At 41.4% G+C, this 18,649-nt stretch overlaps 1 protein-coding gene across 3 annotated transcripts; it reads right to left on the bottom strand.

Moving 5' to 3' along the window:
* Positions 1 to 429: 429 nt before the first annotated feature.
* On the bottom strand, positions 430 to 18,359 carry INSIG1 (insulin induced gene 1). 3 transcript variants are annotated; one of them, XM_039524342.1, is made up of 6 exons: positions 18,037 to 18,354; positions 16,688 to 17,100; positions 12,167 to 12,291; positions 11,278 to 11,444; positions 10,591 to 10,690; positions 430 to 2,836 (listed from the first exon to the last, which is right to left on the bottom strand). In XM_039524342.1, exons 2-6 carry the CDS (start codon positions 17,091 to 17,093, stop codon positions 2,807 to 2,809), a joined length of 828 nt encoding a protein of 275 aa, XP_039380276.1. In that variant the 5' UTR covers positions 17,094 to 17,100; positions 18,037 to 18,354; the 3' UTR covers positions 430 to 2,806. The 3 variants fall into 3 exon arrangements, with proteins under 3 accessions (XP_039380276.1, XP_039380275.1, XP_039380274.1); XM_039524341.1 differs by lacking the exon at positions 430 to 2,836 and adding an exon at positions 6,636 to 7,099 and having other exon boundaries at positions 18,037 to 18,359; XM_039524340.1 differs by lacking the exon at positions 430 to 2,836 and adding an exon at positions 7,771 to 9,840 and having other exon boundaries at positions 18,037 to 18,359.
* Positions 18,360 to 18,649: the final 290 nt, after the last annotated feature.

The following is an 18,649-nucleotide window of genomic DNA, read 5'->3' as shown; positions in this document are numbered from 1 at the left end:
TAAATTGTACACTTGTTTTTTTCCCCATAAAGTCTGAAGATTTTAGCTGAAGAATTAAAACATCTTGGAAGGAAATGAGACACACCATCCTCACACTGATTTATCCTCTCACTGGTATTCAAATCACACAGCAGCAACATATGCTGATCTGCCAAGGAGAGTTAAAAGATGTACCAAATTGTGTAAGACAGGAAAGGGTTTTTATCCCGCCACCCCCCAAAATTCTTACTATCTTCAATCACAATGAGTTGTAAGCATGGCTTGCTTTATCTTTAAAGGACAGCTGCCTCAAAATTTCACTTAATTTGAGTTTTAAAAGGATGTGTGTTATATGTAGTACTTTCTGCCAATCAGAATGAATAACGGAATGGCTATCAACTTTGGCCTCATTCAATAAATTTGTCTTAAATAAAATCCACAAAGAATAAGTCACTTGGTCTTAAACCTTTAATAATAAAAAGGCAAAACAAAACACACTGCTGAAAACTTATTAGTAAGAATGAGAATGTAAGTGTTCAAATCCTGAATAGTGCAAATTTCTCTCCCACAACTGATCACTTTGGTTAATATACTTAGAAGTATTGGCAAAACTGAACTTTTGACTTACATTTTTGGCTGCATTATTTCTAACACATACAGATTTAGTTGGTCTTTTAAAAATACACCTTAAATACTTACTGCTGTACGATCAAATATATTTACAGCTCATTGTGCCCTTTAATCACATCTGGTTATTTAGGCATTGACACTGGTGGTAACATTTATTTCAACTTAATAGGTTTCTCCAAATAGCAGAGTCAGCCATTTTATTGAATGAATTAGCTCAATTCTGATCTCAGGCCTTGCCACCTTGATCTTGCAAGCATTTATGCACATAAGTTTCTCAGTAGTCCTATTGAGCTTAATTTGACTATCCATATCTATAGTTATTCCCATCATAAATGTTTGCAGTAGAAGGCCCTTATACCAGTGATATTCCATTGAAGCAAATGGAGTTACTGATTTACACTAAAGCAAGATCAGAACTGGGCTCAGTTTAAGATAGCCTTTGTGCTAGTCTTCAAGCTGAAGGCAATTTTACTTTTGTTTACTCCTTTCCCTTCAGGATTTTCAAGTCTGCACCAAAGTGTTAATATTTCCCTCAAAAAGGAAATAAAATTACAAATACTGTTATTTAGTCTCAATGTCTCTTTTGCTGATGGCTAAGCCTCTAAACAGATGTCATGGGCTACATCTGAAGCTACATAAGATTGGAAATGAACAAAAATTGCATAATACAAAAGGCAAATTCATAAAAGTATACAAGTACATCATAACCACAAAACTGGAGTATTTCTAAAAGTTTGGGTTCAATAAAGGGACAACAATAAGCTAACTTTACTAGTTAAATTGTTGCTGAATTTTTCCTCCATGCAGCATTGAAATGAATTCAGAACCCTTCTCTTTAATATCTCATAAGAAACAATGAATATTGAAGAGAATACAAGGCTCAGATTTTACTGTACATTGCACTTTAATTTTAAGACCTAATACTTGCTATTTAAGTCTACTGTGGTCTAAGCTATTAAATGTATACATTGTGCTCACTAGAACTAAATATTTAGAAACACCAAATGTTCAATGTAGTGACATAAGCACTATTTAATTTTTTTTACAAGGCAATCACAGATTGCAAGTTTTATAGGGTTGTGAAAAAATAAAGTGGTGATCTCTCAAAAAATTGAACTGAGAAGTAACCTAATAACTATGCTTCATTTATTAAATAGTAAGTGACAATCCTAGTCTGCTCCTGCTTCCATTGAATTCAGTCAAAACTCTTACTGACTAAAGTGGAAGCAAGATTAGGCTCATAATCTGCTCTTTATAGGGCCTGATTCAACTCCCAAAGAAATAAATACAAGTATTTTCATTAACTTTAATGGAAGGTAGGGGTCAAATTCTGATCACCTGCAATTCCCACTAGTAGCAGTGGGACTGCAGGTGCTCAGCATATTTGAGGCCCAGATTTAGTAAAATACTAAGGTATATACCCAACTTTAAGCAAGCATACTGACACACTTAAAGTACCTTATTGAATTGGGGTCAGATTTTGGCCAAGATACAGATAGAAGTATTAAACAGACAGATGAACTGTAATGAAACTATTAAAATTGGAGCTTTTAGCTGTTTCATACAGTTTGCTTTAAACAAGATTGTCTATAGTATTCTCCTATTGTTCTGAAGTGGTTTATAGATTCTATACTAAGTTACTTCAGAAAAGCAATGCAGCATTACAAATAAGGGCATGATTCCTTCACACAACTCAAAGCATTGCACTAATGCTTTTAATTTAGATCGCTTATTTTTAAACAACCCTTTTTAAAAAAAGATTTGGATAAATACTATTCCTATTAAACCATGCTTCACCTTTTTTAAGCACCATCAATCTACTTCCTTTGGGCACTGATACAAGAGCTTGTAATTAAATTTTAGTTTCAAGGCTTTGAAATATGGCAGCTGCTTCAATAACTGAAATTGGAATCTAGTAATTGGAAAACTGCCACCTAGCCAGAACTGCTGTACGTAACTTGATGTTAAATTCTTCCAGAGAACAGCCAGGCACAAATGCTTATGCAGTAAATCAAGGTAAGATTTCAAGATAAGCAGTTAATTTCACTTGGCTATTCTAAAATGGATTAATATTTTTCACAAGTCATTTGTGCAGTGAGCCCATAGAGATTTAGAAAAAATAATCCGCAGTCAAAAACAAGAACACAAGTTCTTAATTTTGTTTTCATACTGGCACCATGTCTTTTGCTCCAAGGATCTAATCAGTGTGTGGTTTCTCAGGAATACCCTGTGGTTAAAAAAAAAAAAAAGAGAGAAGTGATTAATATGGTACACAATACTGCATTTTATTGTTGTGTGACTTACATTATCTACTGAGGAACACATTACTGTACACTAAAGGTTTCCGGGATTTTTAGAAATTATTGAAATAACTTGAACAAATCTGGACCTTTATATTTGTCACTGGCCTGGGAGTTAGAAAACCTGGGTTCCAATCTGAACTCTGCTACTGATACGCTGTGTGACCTTGGGAGAAATTAAGACAGAGGTGAAGTGCCTTGTCCATCTGAAAATTGGAAGGCTATTTTCCCCTTTGTACAGCAAGTTTTTACCATAGACCTAAACTATAAGTTACATATTAATGCTTACAAAAATGAGGTTTAATAAGTAGCATTTAGAATAAGCTCCCAAAACAATTGTTAAGAATAGATTGTTAATACTTCAGAACTTTGACCAAAGAATAGTCCAGCTTAATAAACTCTCATTGATTTTAATATAGCATTATAGCTAGTTATATAGACATCAATTTGGGAGAAATACATCCATCTTTAATTCAGGAAAACCCTTTTGCTTTAACTTTAAGCATGTATCTGCACTTAAGTCCCACTGACTTCAAGTGTTTTCCTGAATTGAGGCCACATATTCCAATCTACAGAAGTACTGACAACGGAACTACCCATATAATGAATTGGGTAGAACTGATTTGCTATTAAAGACTAACAGAATGCACCAAATCGGCTTTAGCTCCCAGTTAAGTGTGTTCATTTTTATGAATCTCATTATTCTGACAATAACTGTCTGTCAATTGCTCATTGTCAAAACTGATCTATTGATTTCTGTTTTAACATTGTAGTGTTCTGACACTCGCTCCCATTGTTTTCTTTAAGTCTGCCTACTGTTTTCCAACTTTGGCTTAAAACATAACTTTGTGTCAAGGAAGAATACAGCTCATGGCATAGTCAGGTGGTACCTTGCAGTAAATCTCACAATAGCAGGGAAACATTATTTAGCATTCTCTAAGAAGTTTATTCTTAGAATCTATGCTCTGGGGTAACATCCAAATGTTAACTATATTGAAATGGGTTATGAAACAGTTGTACATGACCAAGCTTTCTAGGGGAATATTTGTACTAGGAAACAATGCAGTTTTCAGTGCAAGTCTTTGTATAAAGATGGAGAAATCCTTGGATGTTTTGACATGGCTTGCACTTCACAACTGGTTTGTCTTCAAAAGATTAGATTGGGTGTTTATGTCTAAAACTGACTATCTGCTGATGCAGTTAAGATGCATATTGATTCCCTACACTACAGGGCCCTACTGTTGTACTGCTTGCCCACCCAGAACAGTGCAGTCCATGGGAGTTTTGGAACGGCAAGGAACAGAGCTTGTGACACAAATCTCCAAAAGATATGACCAAAGGGTTACTAGTGTGGTCCCCTACTATGTTAGTAAGAGTCCTCGAGGCCATTGTTCTCAGAGAATGCGAAGTATTCCCAGACAGTAATCCAGGAAGATTAAAATTTAGGCAGTTTGAAATAGAGAGATGAAGATGCACATAGAATGTCAGTGTTGAAAATGGACATATCCCAAGGAACCAAGGGTGTGTTTGAAATTGTTTACAACCTAGTCAGTCTTCCTCTTTAGGGCCAAATTAAATGTATATATTAACGGTGTCAAGAGTAGAAGGATTATGCTTCAGTTAGAGTACTTTAAGGGGCTTCTATTAGCAGAGCCTAAGTGATCTCAAAGCACTCCCTATTTCATCTATAATAGAAGTGTTGTACAGCACATTATAAAATTACACACAAAAACCTATTAGTGTTAATATTGCAAAGTTAAGCACTCAAATCAGGAAGTGCCAAAACTAAGGTTCCCCTTGTGTGTATTCATTATAATAGTCTTTACATGATCACATTTTTTTTGCATCATATCTCTGCTTCGTTCAGTGCACAAGACAGACAGTGCTCACTTAGCAGGTAGTGATTCAATATTTCTTTTTATTTTCATCACTCAATGTGTGACCCCCAGGCCTTAATTACTGCACACGATCCAAGCCCTTTACGGAATACAGAATTCTTCATTTCCTCACAGGTTTTTTTTAGTGTTCATCTGAGTGCATCACAAATATTAATAAATTTATCTTCACAGCACACCCATGAGGTGAAGATGGTATCCCCAGTTTATAGATGGGAAACTAAGGCACAGAGATTAAGGACCAAGGTGACAAAAATATCAACTAATTTAGATGTCCAGCATGACAATTTCCAAGAGTATTTAGCATTTTATAACACCTGATATGTTCAAAACAGAGTTTCAGTTGTGAGCACTCACCACTTCTGCAAGACAGGGCCCAAGTGTCTTAAACTGGGCACAAAGGAAGGAAGGGGAAAAAAAAGTAGCTACCTCTGAGAAGTTTGGTATAAGTGATTTGTTTAGCATTACAAACTCTGTGGCAGATGCTGAAATAGAATCAGGAGTACATCCTCCTCATGCAGTTCCCTATTTCACACACCTTCCAATTTCCTGAGACAAGGGCCCTACAAAGTTATTTTTATGGGGAAGTATAAGAAGGTCTCCTACACAAAGTTACACTAGCACTAAAACTCCTGTTGGGGGATAAAATCCCTGCTGTGCTAGGTGCTGTACAAATAAAGATACAATCCCTACCCTAAGAGCTCACAACCTTGGTTAGTGACAAGATACAGCAAAAGTAGATTCATGAATGGGTGGAGGTGGACAGAGGATGACTAATGAACATGTTTTAAAAGCCTAGCTGTATGCATGAACCCACACTTTTTGGGGGAAAGGGACTAAATACAGCCCTGACTAAAGTAGGTGAAATTCCCCTTGCACTTACTTATGCCAGGGATGAATTTGTTCTAGAACGTTGTTTGTTTTAAGTGAGGGATGTCAAGTGGAATGGGTTCCACGGGCTAGACTCTAGCACTGCCCAGGTATCTGCCACATTAAGATGCAATGGTAGCTTCCCTGTAAGGCTGTAACAGCTCAGTACAAATGCTTCTCAAGGTAAGACTCAGGTAGATGTTCACAGGTATAACCAGTTTTAGGTTTTTACACAATGTTAGGGTTTTAACAACTACTGTTAAGTCAAAAGTGGCTGATGCATAAACACTAGTGCTCAAAAGAGAGCAAAAGTACCATTTTTCCCCCAATAAGCGAAACAGGGACAGGTGTCTATTGCCCAAAGCCCTATTAAGAGGGAACTACATTATAAAACTTCAGTCATGTGGTCACATGTTAGTGTTGCCAGGTAATCACAGAATAGAGGCACAGCTTGTGCGCTGAACAAAAAGAAAGCCAGACTTGCATACCATGTCCCACACAGGACTTTCAAAGGAAACTGTATAGGCAAAAGGGAGGAGTCCATTTACCTACAGAAAGTGAAGTTTCACAATAGAAACAACACTATGTTGCATAATGAACATATCCTAGTCAATTTTTAGTGTGATAGGCCACAGCAGTCAAGTTATGGATATGCTCTGCAGTAGGTTATTACTTTTTAATAAGGGCTTATTGAGAAATAATCTGTGTTTGACTGAAATCATATACAGAGTTAGTAGGCAGTAATCATGCTGGAGTTCTTCTGACTCTGATGGTTCCATTACCCCAACCCACTATAAAAGAGGTCAGACAGGATCTCTCAAGTTAAAGTAGGGTGTGAAGTTAGTAGTCCAGGAGGAGGAACCATAGGAGAAGCCAAGCCAAGCCAGAGAGGAGGTTTAAGATGAACTTCGATCTTAGTGTTAATTTGTACCAATACAACCAAACCCGATGAAGGGGACTTGTTTGGCCTCTACCTGGGCACAAGCTGTCTTAGACTAGGACTGATATTCACTTTTAAAATAAATCTGTGTGATTAAGTAATTCACCAAGAACAATATAGTGTTTATTTTTCACAACAGATAGAAGCTGAACCAGAGAGAGAAACTGATCATGGACTGGCATAGGGCCTAGAATTCACACCCAGCCTGCAGTAGTAGTTTAAAAATCAGAGATGCTGTAGACTATGATTAAGACAGACCCATTTTTTGTTATGTAGCATCCTAGGTTTTTTCAAATTTTATTGAGATGCTCCAGAGGTACCAAGCAAATATATATAGGGTGTATTTTTATTTCTCTTACTTCCTTTGCTGTCTAAGCATGGTAACAATACAAAAATAGAGTATTTGCCCTCCAACTTTGGTTAGGTGACTAGCTCCAGACATGGCACAACTGGTGGCAGCTTCTCTTTGGAAACCATATTATTGCCTAGTTAAGAGAAATCAGGTGTGAGTGTAGCCTTAGCCTAAGGTGCTTTGCCTGCTACCAGGTTGTTGCCACATTTAATTACAACACTACACATGTTCAAAATACACGTTAAATCTCCTGGAATCCAGTAATCAGAAAGCTGGAGCTACCTCACAATGTATGTTCTTCCCCCCCAGTATATATTTTGTTAGGTGGGGAGAGAAAGGGAAGACACTTCTACAAGATAGAGAGTAATCAGGAAGTGTAGAAAGGTACAATTCTGACCTCTAGACTGGTGAAGGCTTACATGCATTGGGCTTGATTCTCCACCATTGCATATAAATGACTAGACAAGATGCATGGCAAACAAAGTGGGTAAAAAATGCTACCTTTCTGATTTGGAAGAATTTTATACACATTCTGCTTCGCCTTTATAAGTGACTAGACAAAGGTGCAATGCAGCAGAGAATCAAGCCCTCACTTTCAATTCTCTTTTGGTACAGAACATGAACAGAGATTTTTAAACTCCCTTATACCTGTGACTAGTCCAGCTATTTCAAAATTGTAGACCAAGCTTCTACATATGATGTTTTAAGCTATTTACATGCAGTACAGCAATCTGGTTAGTGGAGAAGAGGCCTTAGTGTCAATGTGTGTGGCAGTAGATCGTCACATGGGTTGTACACCTCCTCAGCAGGTCAAACTGTAGCTTGTATCCAAAGCCACATTTATGAAGGTCATATTTCTTCAGACAAGAAGTGAGAGATGGCAAAAAAAAAGCAACTTTTCTTCCTCTGAAAGAACTCTAAGTGTACAGCCTTTTGTTTTAAGCAGTGCCAAAAAGCATCTAACAAGTATTTGTAGGATTTCAAGAATTTTCATCTGGCTCACTGCCTTGATATACCCTAGAGAACACTGTTACAAAGTAATACCACTTTGTTCTGATTTAGTTTAAACTATGATGTTGTACTGTCTCCCATCCTTGTTTACTACAAGTCTGTTAAGTGTCCAGTGATCCACACAGGATCAGCAGAAGATTGAGATCATCCAAGAAGCACAAGACCTAGTGGAACAAGTTACATGATTCCATTTCCAGTTTATCCACTTGCATTTTCTTCTGACAAATTTTAGTGATAATGGATTACTCAAAATTGTAATAAGAGCTGGCTGGAAATCCCTTCCAATAAAAAGTTTCACATTTTAATCAAAGTATGAAAATGCAGTATTTTCAAAGGAAGGAATTTCCAGAAGAATTCTACTTTAGGAAAACTACAATGGAATTTTCAGCTTGCTGCCTGCATAGAAGGCTATTGTTCAATTTCACTTTCTCCCTGCAGGAAGAGTGAAATTGACAAACTTCCCAGGTGGACAGCTGTCATTTTAATTTTTCCCAAAGGAAAATAGAATTTTTTTTGGAAAGAAGTTCATGCAGAAAGTTCCAGTTTTTGCAAAAACTGGATTTTCAAGAGTCATTCCAGTGGAAAAATTACCAGCTCTAGTAATGACAGATAATAAGGGATCCTTATTTGTTACAGTAACTCATCACCAACATCTGTCAAGTTTTGTCCTTTCTTTCTAGAACTTTAATTCTGAAACTCTTCCTGACAACCCCACCTGATTCTGTAATTAGTCAGCATTGCCAATTAAGTAGTATTACCAGTGTGAAGGGAGACTCTCCTAAACATATGTGCAGTTTGATCTGCCCCCACCCCAGGTCTGGACAAAGGCAACTAACTTCCTTTATCACTGCTGTTAAATAAAGATGCTGCACAATGCAACATGAAATAAACACTAGCAATATCTGTATAGCCTTTATTATGGAGGTACCAGTTGTAACTCCCTAGTTAAAGATCCATTTTGCACTTCAAGCAGGGAGATAGTTGAGAGATCTTTCTGTTTGGGCTTTAGATTTCTTATCACTCTAAAGAGCCAATATCACATGCACCCTTTTAGAAACACTAATTTCTTCTTATCCATCTGAGTTGTGTTCAGCATCATCTTATCCTAACTAAAAATATGCAGACAGATTACATTGTTACAGGTTTTTAAAATTGTATTCATGGTCTTCCACATTAAAAAGTACATTCATGCAAACTTCGATACTCACTGAAGAGTTTGAGAGCATGAACGTAGCCATGGGACTCAGGACCAGCGAGTAGCCTCAAGATTTGCCCCAAAATGCCAAAGGGAAGTAACCTCAACTATGCTTCTCCCCCCTCCCACTTTTCTGCAAGACTCCCTCATTAGTTCAGTAACAGACCCTATGGCCCGTTGTACACTAAATAAATTAATGTTTGACATTGGAGCAAAGAGGTCAAACGATCTCCCTAACCTGACTTTTCTGCAAACCAGTGTTGAAAACTACTGTCCCAAAGGCATTGATGGGGTCGGTCAAGTTCAACATCTCAGTAGCAAAGCATACTACAAGGTACGTTGAACTGTGACCCTATTCACACCAGCGGGAAAATAGTTTTCCCAACACTGATTTGAGAAGAGCTAGGGTAGAAGGGATGAGATAAGAGGCCTGTTGTGTTACACAAGCTATATACACTAGACCTTCACCTACTTTTAGGGCACACATGCCATTCAACAGCATTCCCTACTCCTTTAAGAAAATCTTGAACATTAAGCCTGACATGTCAAGTACTTGAAAGCTCCTGTGCCCTTCTTTTGGGAAAGGTTATACACCTCAATCACATCAGTATTGCAGGGTAGCAGAAATTGTCAATTGGAGGAGGCTTTCCAGGATCAGAGAATTGTGGCTAAGGAGACAGAAGCCAAATCAATGCAGTATTAATTATGACTATCCGTCAATGTCAGAACACATTTGACAAGCAGGTTTTAAGCTGATTTGCAAGCCATAGGCAAGAGAAAATTTCTTTTAAGTGTTAAATATTGCTGTAAAGAAAGCAAGTTTCTACTATATCTATTTAAGAACCAAGTATATGAGGCTATTATCCAGCATATACAATCCCCTGATGTGTGAAATTACAGTTATGCAGGAGTAGGCCCTGAACTACATGTTTGTGAGGAGAAAGATGCCATGTATTTTCATACTAGGATGAAGGAAGATAAGCTCTATACAGGGCGTTTTTCTGAAAAAAGCAGGTTTCCCTCCCCAGTGTCTTTCTACCTTCCAACCTCCCCACAATTTCTAGTCTCTGTAAGTGTTAAGACAGTCAGTGGAGGAGACATCAGAAGCTCTCCTATGGTCCCGCACTTCACTATACTAAGATTCTGATTAGGCTTACAACACCCAGTATGATTCATATGGCCACTGGAAGAGCTCCGATTAGGAGAAAGAGCCTAGTGCTAATGAATACTATAGAATTCCATCCCAGTGACAACATGCCAGATTTCTATGCTCAAGTTTCAGTCCTTGGGAGGTGATTCTATAAGGCTTACTAGTCAGTTCATGAATCATGTCCTCACAGGCACAGTCTCCATGGACTAACATCTGTAAAGGATGCTTCCCTATTAAATACCCAAAATACTAAACATACAACAGTTACCATAGCCAGTTGTCTTCCTATGTTTCCTACAGTCACGCCTCCTGAGAAAAATATACATGGTAGCCAAGAACGGATGTAAAGAAAATCTGGCGATGTATACCTGAAGTAAACAAAAATTAGTGAATTAGAAAAAAGACATTGCATTTCCATTATATAGAAGAATTATAGTCCAATAGTCTTATATAGAAGCATAATAGTAATGCAAGGAATTCCCCCCCCCCTCCCCCCAAATAGTAATAAGAGGAAATAATCCTCTTCTTTCCAAAGCTCTATGTTGGGTTAAGGCCAACTTCCAGCCAAAAAAGGTTAGCAATTCCCTCCTTCTGGAGCCAGTCAATGGCACTTCAGGGTCGGGGGGGGGGAGGGGGGAGGGAGGGAGAGAGGGTTGGAGAAAAAGGACTCGTCACTTTACGAAGGGTCTGAGCTTATTTTTACCACAATCTTCTCCATGAGCTCACAATCAAGACTGATCCTCTATGGCAGCATACTGCAACGCCACTGTCTTGTGTCCTAACTTGGTTGGCCCTGCCTTTGTTTTAGGAGTAGTGCATTACACTTGTTTATATTCTTTGTGTTTCAAACTACAATAACTCAAATATAAAGCAAAATATTGAAGTTTCCATATTTTACAAAAAAGTGAATTCTGTAGCAGTCAGGTGAGTTCAAGTCTTAAATGTGTATACTTACTGATAAACACCATTATATACAAGAAACTGAGTGATTAGAGTGGCTAGAAAGGCTATTGTAATTCCAAGACCAAGACCACTTCTTGAACGATCAAATGTCCACCAAAGGCCCAATGACAAGGCTGCTAGAGTCAAGGAGAGCTGAATGTTATTTGCAAAATCCAGTTTCTAATCAGAAAGTTAAGGACAATTCCTTAAAGATTTTAGTCACAGAAAAAGGTTTCAGACAAAACTTTAATACCTCATGTAGAAAAGAAATGGAAGTTGACAGTTTAAGAACAATCACTAATTCTGGATGCCCAATGAGAGATACCTTGGAGCTGGTCTTCAGAGAGCCTATTGATTTTTAGTTGGAGTTGTGAGCACTTAACCATGAAGATCAGGCCAAGGCTGCTCATACCAAGTACCCAAAGATTAAGGAATCCCAATTTAAATGGCCACTTTTTAAAGTTTTGGCCTATAAAACCAAGACTTCCTCCCCTTTCTGTTGATTTAAGTTTTCTGCTGGAATAGTAACTAAGAATTTCAGTACAATAAGCATCCATCTGGGATAGTGACTACCCGTAACTTCTGAGACTGCTGTTTACATGGGTGAGAAACCTATCTTTATTGACCATTTTAGTAGCAAAAAGGTCATATTTTTAAGTTTGCCTCGGTTCAGTTGGTATGAACACACTAAAAAACAATTCTGACACATGAGCATATGATTTATTTGACAAATACATATTCTAGTAATAAATATCTATTCTTCAACTGTTGTGTAAGCTATGACCACATCTATTTGCATTAAGTCTTACCTGTTTAAGGCTCTTAAGACAAACCTGCTACTGTAGTTCATTATAATCAACATTTAAATAAAAACACAAAAAGATAAACTAGTTCAAGGATACAGCACTTGCATGGTTAATACCAACAAAAACTGCTATGCATCGCATTACACTGGCCCATTCTCTCTTGAATTTGTGTGGTTCTCCAAGATGGCTGTCAATACATGGGTACAGCAGGCCAACAACAGCTGTAAGAATGAAATGAGACAGCTTGTACATAGAATTTATACAATTAATATTTCAATATTAGTCTGGCAAATAAGTGCATGGCAAAGCCTCCTAACCAGTCAAAGACTCATATCACTTTATATGTAGGGCCATACCAAATTCTTGGCTGTGAAAAATGCATCATGGACAGTGAAAGTTGGTCTCCTCTATGAAACCTATAGGGTAGAAGTACACAGCACTTTCCAAACTTGGGGTCCTGACCCGAAATGGGGTCACAAGGCTATCGTAAGGGGAGAGGTGTCACAGTATTGCTACCCTTACTTCTGCGCTGCCTTCAAAGCTGGGCAACAGAGTGGCAGTTACTGGCCAGGCACCCACTGAAGGCTGCACTGCCGCAGCACAGAAATAAAGGTGGGATGGTATGGTATATTGCCATCCTTCCTTCTGGACTGCCTTCAGAGCTGGCCACCTGGACAGCTGCTCTCTGGCTGCCCAGCTCTGAAGGCAGCACAGAAGTATGGTTGACGTGGTAGTGAAGACAAGTCCAGAGAGTCAGGGGACTTCCTTTCCCCAAGAGTAACAGTTCATACTCACTTTGCATCTATTCGGCTGGATACCTGTTACATAACATCAAAGTCAACACATGACATTACCAAAAATTTAAATCAAAGTGAAGGGTGGAATATTTCTTTACTTTCAGAATCCAGTATAGCCAAGACACCTCCAGTGACAACTGAATAGGCATGACTGAGTTACAGGCATCTTACAATAGACTTTGTATTAGGATCATAAATACCTGCCTGAACTTAAACCATGAGCAGAGAAACTCCCCCCTCATATAGCTCTTAAAAAAAAAAAAGTTCAGGATTGTCACTCTGAAGTCTTGAATGTCCGAGTCAGTGTGAAGCGATGGAAACAGCTGCAAGCAGACAGACAGCGAGTGTATGTGTGTGTGTTTAGAATTTCACCAGGATCCATCATCACTGGGAATCATGATCCATTACTATCCACTTTTTAAGTTCTCAGCCCTTTTGACTTTACCCAATTACACCCATGCAACAGCAGGGGCTTTCAGCTACTATATCTATCCAGCAGTACTAGACCACTGTGACAGAGGTAACAGCCAATTGCCACCCTTCTTGTACACCTAATTTGCATACAATAATTTCATTTGTTATGAGTCAGTGATATGAGGGTGCCTGTACAAGATGGATTACTTGGTCCATTTGCCATCTATACAACTCAAACTCCCCAATGCAACTCACACCCCCAAATAAGTCAATATAATCACCCACACAAGATTCCAAGATTGTCACTGTCATAGGCTTTCAAATATTAGTTGGATTATAATGGCCCATTTCTGCTCCCATTCAAATCAAGGAAACTGTAGGAGCATACAACTTATTTAGTTTTAAGAGAGCTGGACAAATTTATGAGTGCACTTGTATGATCAGGTTGCTTGTGATGGGAGGGGAGCAAGGCTCCACGGCACTGGGGCTCACTTCTAGTTTGTCTTATCTTCCTAAAGCTCATGCTTCAGCATTCCAGCCTGCAACCCCAAATGTATTCTGGAAGGGTTTTGTTTATTTTAAATCTCCTTCCTCTGAAGCATCAGGGATGGCCACAGCTGGAGATGGGACATTGGATGGTATAGGCCAGGGCTCCGAGGTGGCACAGAGCAGTCTCTCCTCTCAGGTGCCTGGATGACTAGTTCTTGCTCACATGCTCAGGGTCTAACTGGTGTGTGTGTGTGGGAAGGGGGGGGAGATGGGGGTCAGGAAGGACTTTTTCCCCAGGTCACATAGGCTAAATGCCTCCCCCACACCCACCTCCTGGGGTCATTTCCATTCTTTTCAGTGTCTGGGTGCAGGTCACTTCCCAGGATTATTGACTCTCTCTCTCATTTAATCATGCCTGCCACTGTGGGGGCCTTGACCAGTGGTGCACCTGGGTCCCATCCATTCTCTGTCCGTTGCACATAACAGTCTAGTTTCCTGGGGGTTGTAATACTTTGGTGTTGTGTTTGGCATGTGGGTGGCCTGTGATATAAGAGATCAAACTAGATTATCTAGTGGTCCCTTCTGGCCTTTAACTCTGACTCTAACCCTAATCCTTAATATAGACTTCAACAGTAGCAGGATAAAGCCTTAAATGAGCCAAATTCTGTTGTCAGTTGCACCAATTAAAGTTATATTCCATTGCAACTACAGGAAGAATTTCACTCAAGATTAGGTAGCATCTGTTTTTAAAAGCAACTTCTAAGAAGGGGTAAAAGTCACCACTATTTCCAGAGCTTACTGGAACTACGAAAGGGCTGTTTGATCTCTTTTCACGCGTGTTCTTGCCATGCACGTAAGCTTCAAAAGTTGTAGCTGGCTAGAAGAGATGCTCAGAAGCTTGGGATTTCAGACTTGTCTAGAATGTTATGTCAGCTACACCATTATCATGGCAGCAATTCATTTTCAAATTGAAAAACAGATGTCTACATTCTGTACATTTTGTCTAGCACTCTTGTGCTACTCACTCTGGAGCAGAATATTCTCCTTTGGAAACAATTTACTGTGGGGACCCAAACAGTGTTAATGGCTACAGCTTTAAACAAGTCAGACTTGAACAAACATCTACATAAAAGTAACTCAGTGTCAACTAAATATCAAATCAAATTAGCTAGTTTATTAAATTTGTGCTTTTTGTTTGAAAGCACAATACAAACTCTTTAGTATTTTCTAACCTTTGGTTAGGTGTTTTTGTTACTGTAGAGGTACTTGTACCTGTAGAGGTAGAGGAACTTGCCTAAAGTCAGTTTATCATAAAACAGGATTCGCATAATCCTCTGATCAGAGAGTACAAAACTCAAATAAAAGCTTTCAATCTAGTCCTGCTGAAGAAAACTTCTGGTCTATCAGTGATGATGCACTCAGCTATATACACACTTGCTCACCAAGACAAACGCTCTGTTTAACACCCCCCCCCCCACACACACACACACACAGACACCACAACAAACACCACACCCTTGCATTTTCAGAGGGTTCTTACAAGAATGGTAAGATTGTTGAGAACATTATACGTGGCCAGAGTTGGAAAGTAAAGTTGTATATAATCTGCTATAATTGTTATCCTTATATTAGATGGATTTAAAGGTGTATTGGATTGAAAGGTATGTTTTTAAGAAGGAAATTTTCTCATCAATGTTGCAGATAATGCTTTGCTTGGATTATTAAAACACAATTCTAAAGAGCAGAGTTCCTTTTCACTGGTTATGGTGTTTTCAGTTTCCACAAGCCAGAGTCTACAGATTTTCATTCTTACTTTAATGCACTAGCACAGTGCTATAACATTTGGATTGCAGATGCTACATGGGAAGGTTTAAGATTTTTTTTCCTTCCCATTTGTGTTTTAAAAAAAGTCATGGGAACATCTCTTGGTTTTATTTGTTTTTAAATTTAACCTGCCATCTCCCTCCCCACCCTTTCCCCAATGCCATCTGTAAATACTAGATGTACTAATAATTTAAGCCCTGCTTTTACTGTATGAATACTGAGGTCAGCTGCCCATTTTTGTTCAAACAAACAACAAAAAGACCTCTTACTTTCATTGTGTGTTTTGTTACAGATTGTGCTGTAGCTTGCAAGAACTCAGTTTCTGGTGGTTACTGAGATTGTGGCTACTGGCAGTTGCACTGCTCTAGGCAGAGAGCAAGGCAGGCAGCCAGAAAGGCTTCCCTCATTCCCCACTGACATGTGACTTCCTTGTTTTCAATTCTCGGTCTGTGGCATGTTCACTGAGGCAGCCAATAGTAACTGAACCTTGCAACTCACCAGTTTCAGAGGGAACCAATCATACAGCAAGCAGCAATGATGAGAGCCATACCTGCTGCTGCACTAGGTCCAAGCACTGTTGACAGTCCTGCCAGACAACAGGACACCCAGGATGTACCCCAATACTCTGCAACAAGTGGAGAGTGCTTCTCTTGGCTCCCGGGATAAAAACCCTATACACCACAGCCTGCAGAAATCACCTCAGCCCTAAAGAGCTGTGTATAGAGAGATGTATCCAATTATTCCCTCAGGACATCTCATTGCTGAAATACTGGCCAGCTGAATAGAGTATTCATACCTCAAGTACACATAAAGGCAGTTTGAAAGAGAAGCACATCACCTTTGTAAAGAGTGTACTTAAGCTCAGGAAGCACTTTGTGCCAGATAGGAAATTAGTTTTCTACTGGATGTGGGGAAAAGCTGGACCAAGTCTATTCTTCCCCAAGCCCAGATGTCATGCCAGCTACATACACATTGTGTGGCCACTGCCAAACCCCCGAACATGCAGGCCACAGATACCCCCCACTCCCAGTACCACCTTCCTTCTCACATTGCAGCTGACCAAGCCACCTCCAAGTCAACTATAGGAACTCACCTGCAGCTGTCCCACAGCAAGGGGGCACCCACCAGGCAGAGGAGAAGATAGTGGCAATGACTTCCTCAGGGAACAGGGTCACATTCCTCTGGATCTGCAGTAAGTTCAACACCAGTGCCATGAAAGCACCCACAGCAAAGAGCACCAGGCTCCGTTGCACCAAGTGTTGGTTCAAATTCAGGCTGCTGGTGCTGCTGCTACTGCTTCCGAGACTGGAAGCACTAGGGGTCCGTGTTCCATGATCCACCAAAGTCAGTGGGGAGCTTGAGACAGAAGAGCTCAGCATCTCACCCACCTTGGCAGCCAGTCCAACAGCAGTTTTCCCCAGTTGGTTTTTATGCCTTCCCCTAGCAGCGCAGGAACAACTCCAGGTGCAATTCTCTAATCTGGGCATTGGCTTCACCATCAGGGTCCTAACACACACACACACACACACAGAGAGAGAAGAGTGCCTATTAGTGCCCAAAAGCATGGGCAATCATTTAGGCATAAATACTCAGGCACACACACATATAAGCACTATACTTCGCATGTCTATAGTACCTTCCATTTGAGGCGTTCATAGAATATCAGGGTTGGAAAAGACGTCAGGAAATCATCTAGTCCAACCCCCTGCTCAAAGCAGGACAAATCCCCAGACAGTTTTTTTTTACCCCCGATCTCTCAGTGGCCTCCTCAAGGATTTACTCACAACCCTGGGTTTAGTGCTCAAACCACTGAGCTATCCCTCCCCCAAAATTTAAATTAATTTACATCCCCAGCACCCACAGACTCATTTTACAGCTGGAGAAGAAGACACTGAAGTCAAGTGACTTGCCAAAGTTCACAGAGGAAGACTGTGGCAGCGCCAAGAACAGGCCAGATGGTGCATCCAGGTCTCTGCATGTGAATCCATCACACGCCAGACACCGGGAAGGGGGGATGCTGGGGAAGACCCTCAGGGCACCTCAACCATCAATAAGGTCAAGGCCGCTACACCCGGCTGGGCAGGGGAACAGGCAGCGGTGGGGCAGCCTTGTCTAGACCCCGGCACCAGACTCTCAGCCCCCCTCCCCAGCCCAGCGGGGTGTCAGGGGCCAAGCGCCCAGGCCGGAAAGGGCCGACCCACTCGCCTCCAGGCGGGGTCCCCGGGAGCGGGGTCCGCAAGCAGGCGGGCGCGGCCAGCTGGCCCAAGCCCCCCCAGGTGCAGGCAGCGCAGCCCTGCAGGGCCCCCCTCAGCCCGCGGCTAGCAGCGCCTGCCCGCGAAGGGCAAGAGTCGCACGACAGCGCCCGCCACTAGGAGCCGCGCTGGGACGGGGACCCCCTCCCCATTCCCCAGCGCTGAGCACCGCGGCTGCCGGGTCACCTACCTGCCGCGGCTGGGCTCCCACCTGCGGGGGCGCTGCTCGACTCCCTCGCGGTCCCGTCCCGTCCGGCCGCCGCAGCGGGCTGGGGAAAGGTTTATAAGCCGCGAGCCTCGACGTCACGTTACCCGCCGCCGACCTACCCCGGAGGCAGAGGGAGAGCCGGCCCCCGCCCCGCCCCTCGGAACGGTGGGGGCAGGGAGCCTTCCTTCGCGCGGCGCCGGGAACAACCTACAGTCGGGTGAGGCTCGGCAGCCAATGGGAGCCAGGCGGCCGATATGACGTGCGGGACACACCACCCGCCTTCCTTCTCGGTTGACAGCCGCGAAGCGTCAGGGCTGGCGCGCGAGCCGGAGGAGCTGGCGCGAGGCGAGGCGGGGCGAGGGCGGGGCGAGGGCTTGCTGGTGCGGGCCGTGGTGAGGGCGGGTCACGGGTCCCTTCCGAACGGAACGAACGTTCCGGTCCAATCCCAACGGAAGACGCAGCCGGTTTCAACTGGCTGAGGCCAGGTGGGTGGGGAGGGGCAGGGAATAGGCCTCAAAGACCATCATGGTCACGTGTAGGGTTGAGCTGAGCCTAGCAGGGGACCAGGGGGCTGCCAGGTCCTGCTGCCCTTTGA

Source organism: Mauremys reevesii, linkage group 2, assembly GCF_016161935.1.
Source record: "Mauremys reevesii isolate NIE-2019 linkage group 2, ASM1616193v1, whole genome shotgun sequence".
Taxonomy (NCBI): domain Eukaryota; kingdom Metazoa; phylum Chordata; order Testudines; family Geoemydidae; genus Mauremys; species Mauremys reevesii.
The sequence above is the reverse complement of the archived record's forward strand: the minus strand, read 5'-3'. Positions and strand labels throughout refer to the sequence as shown.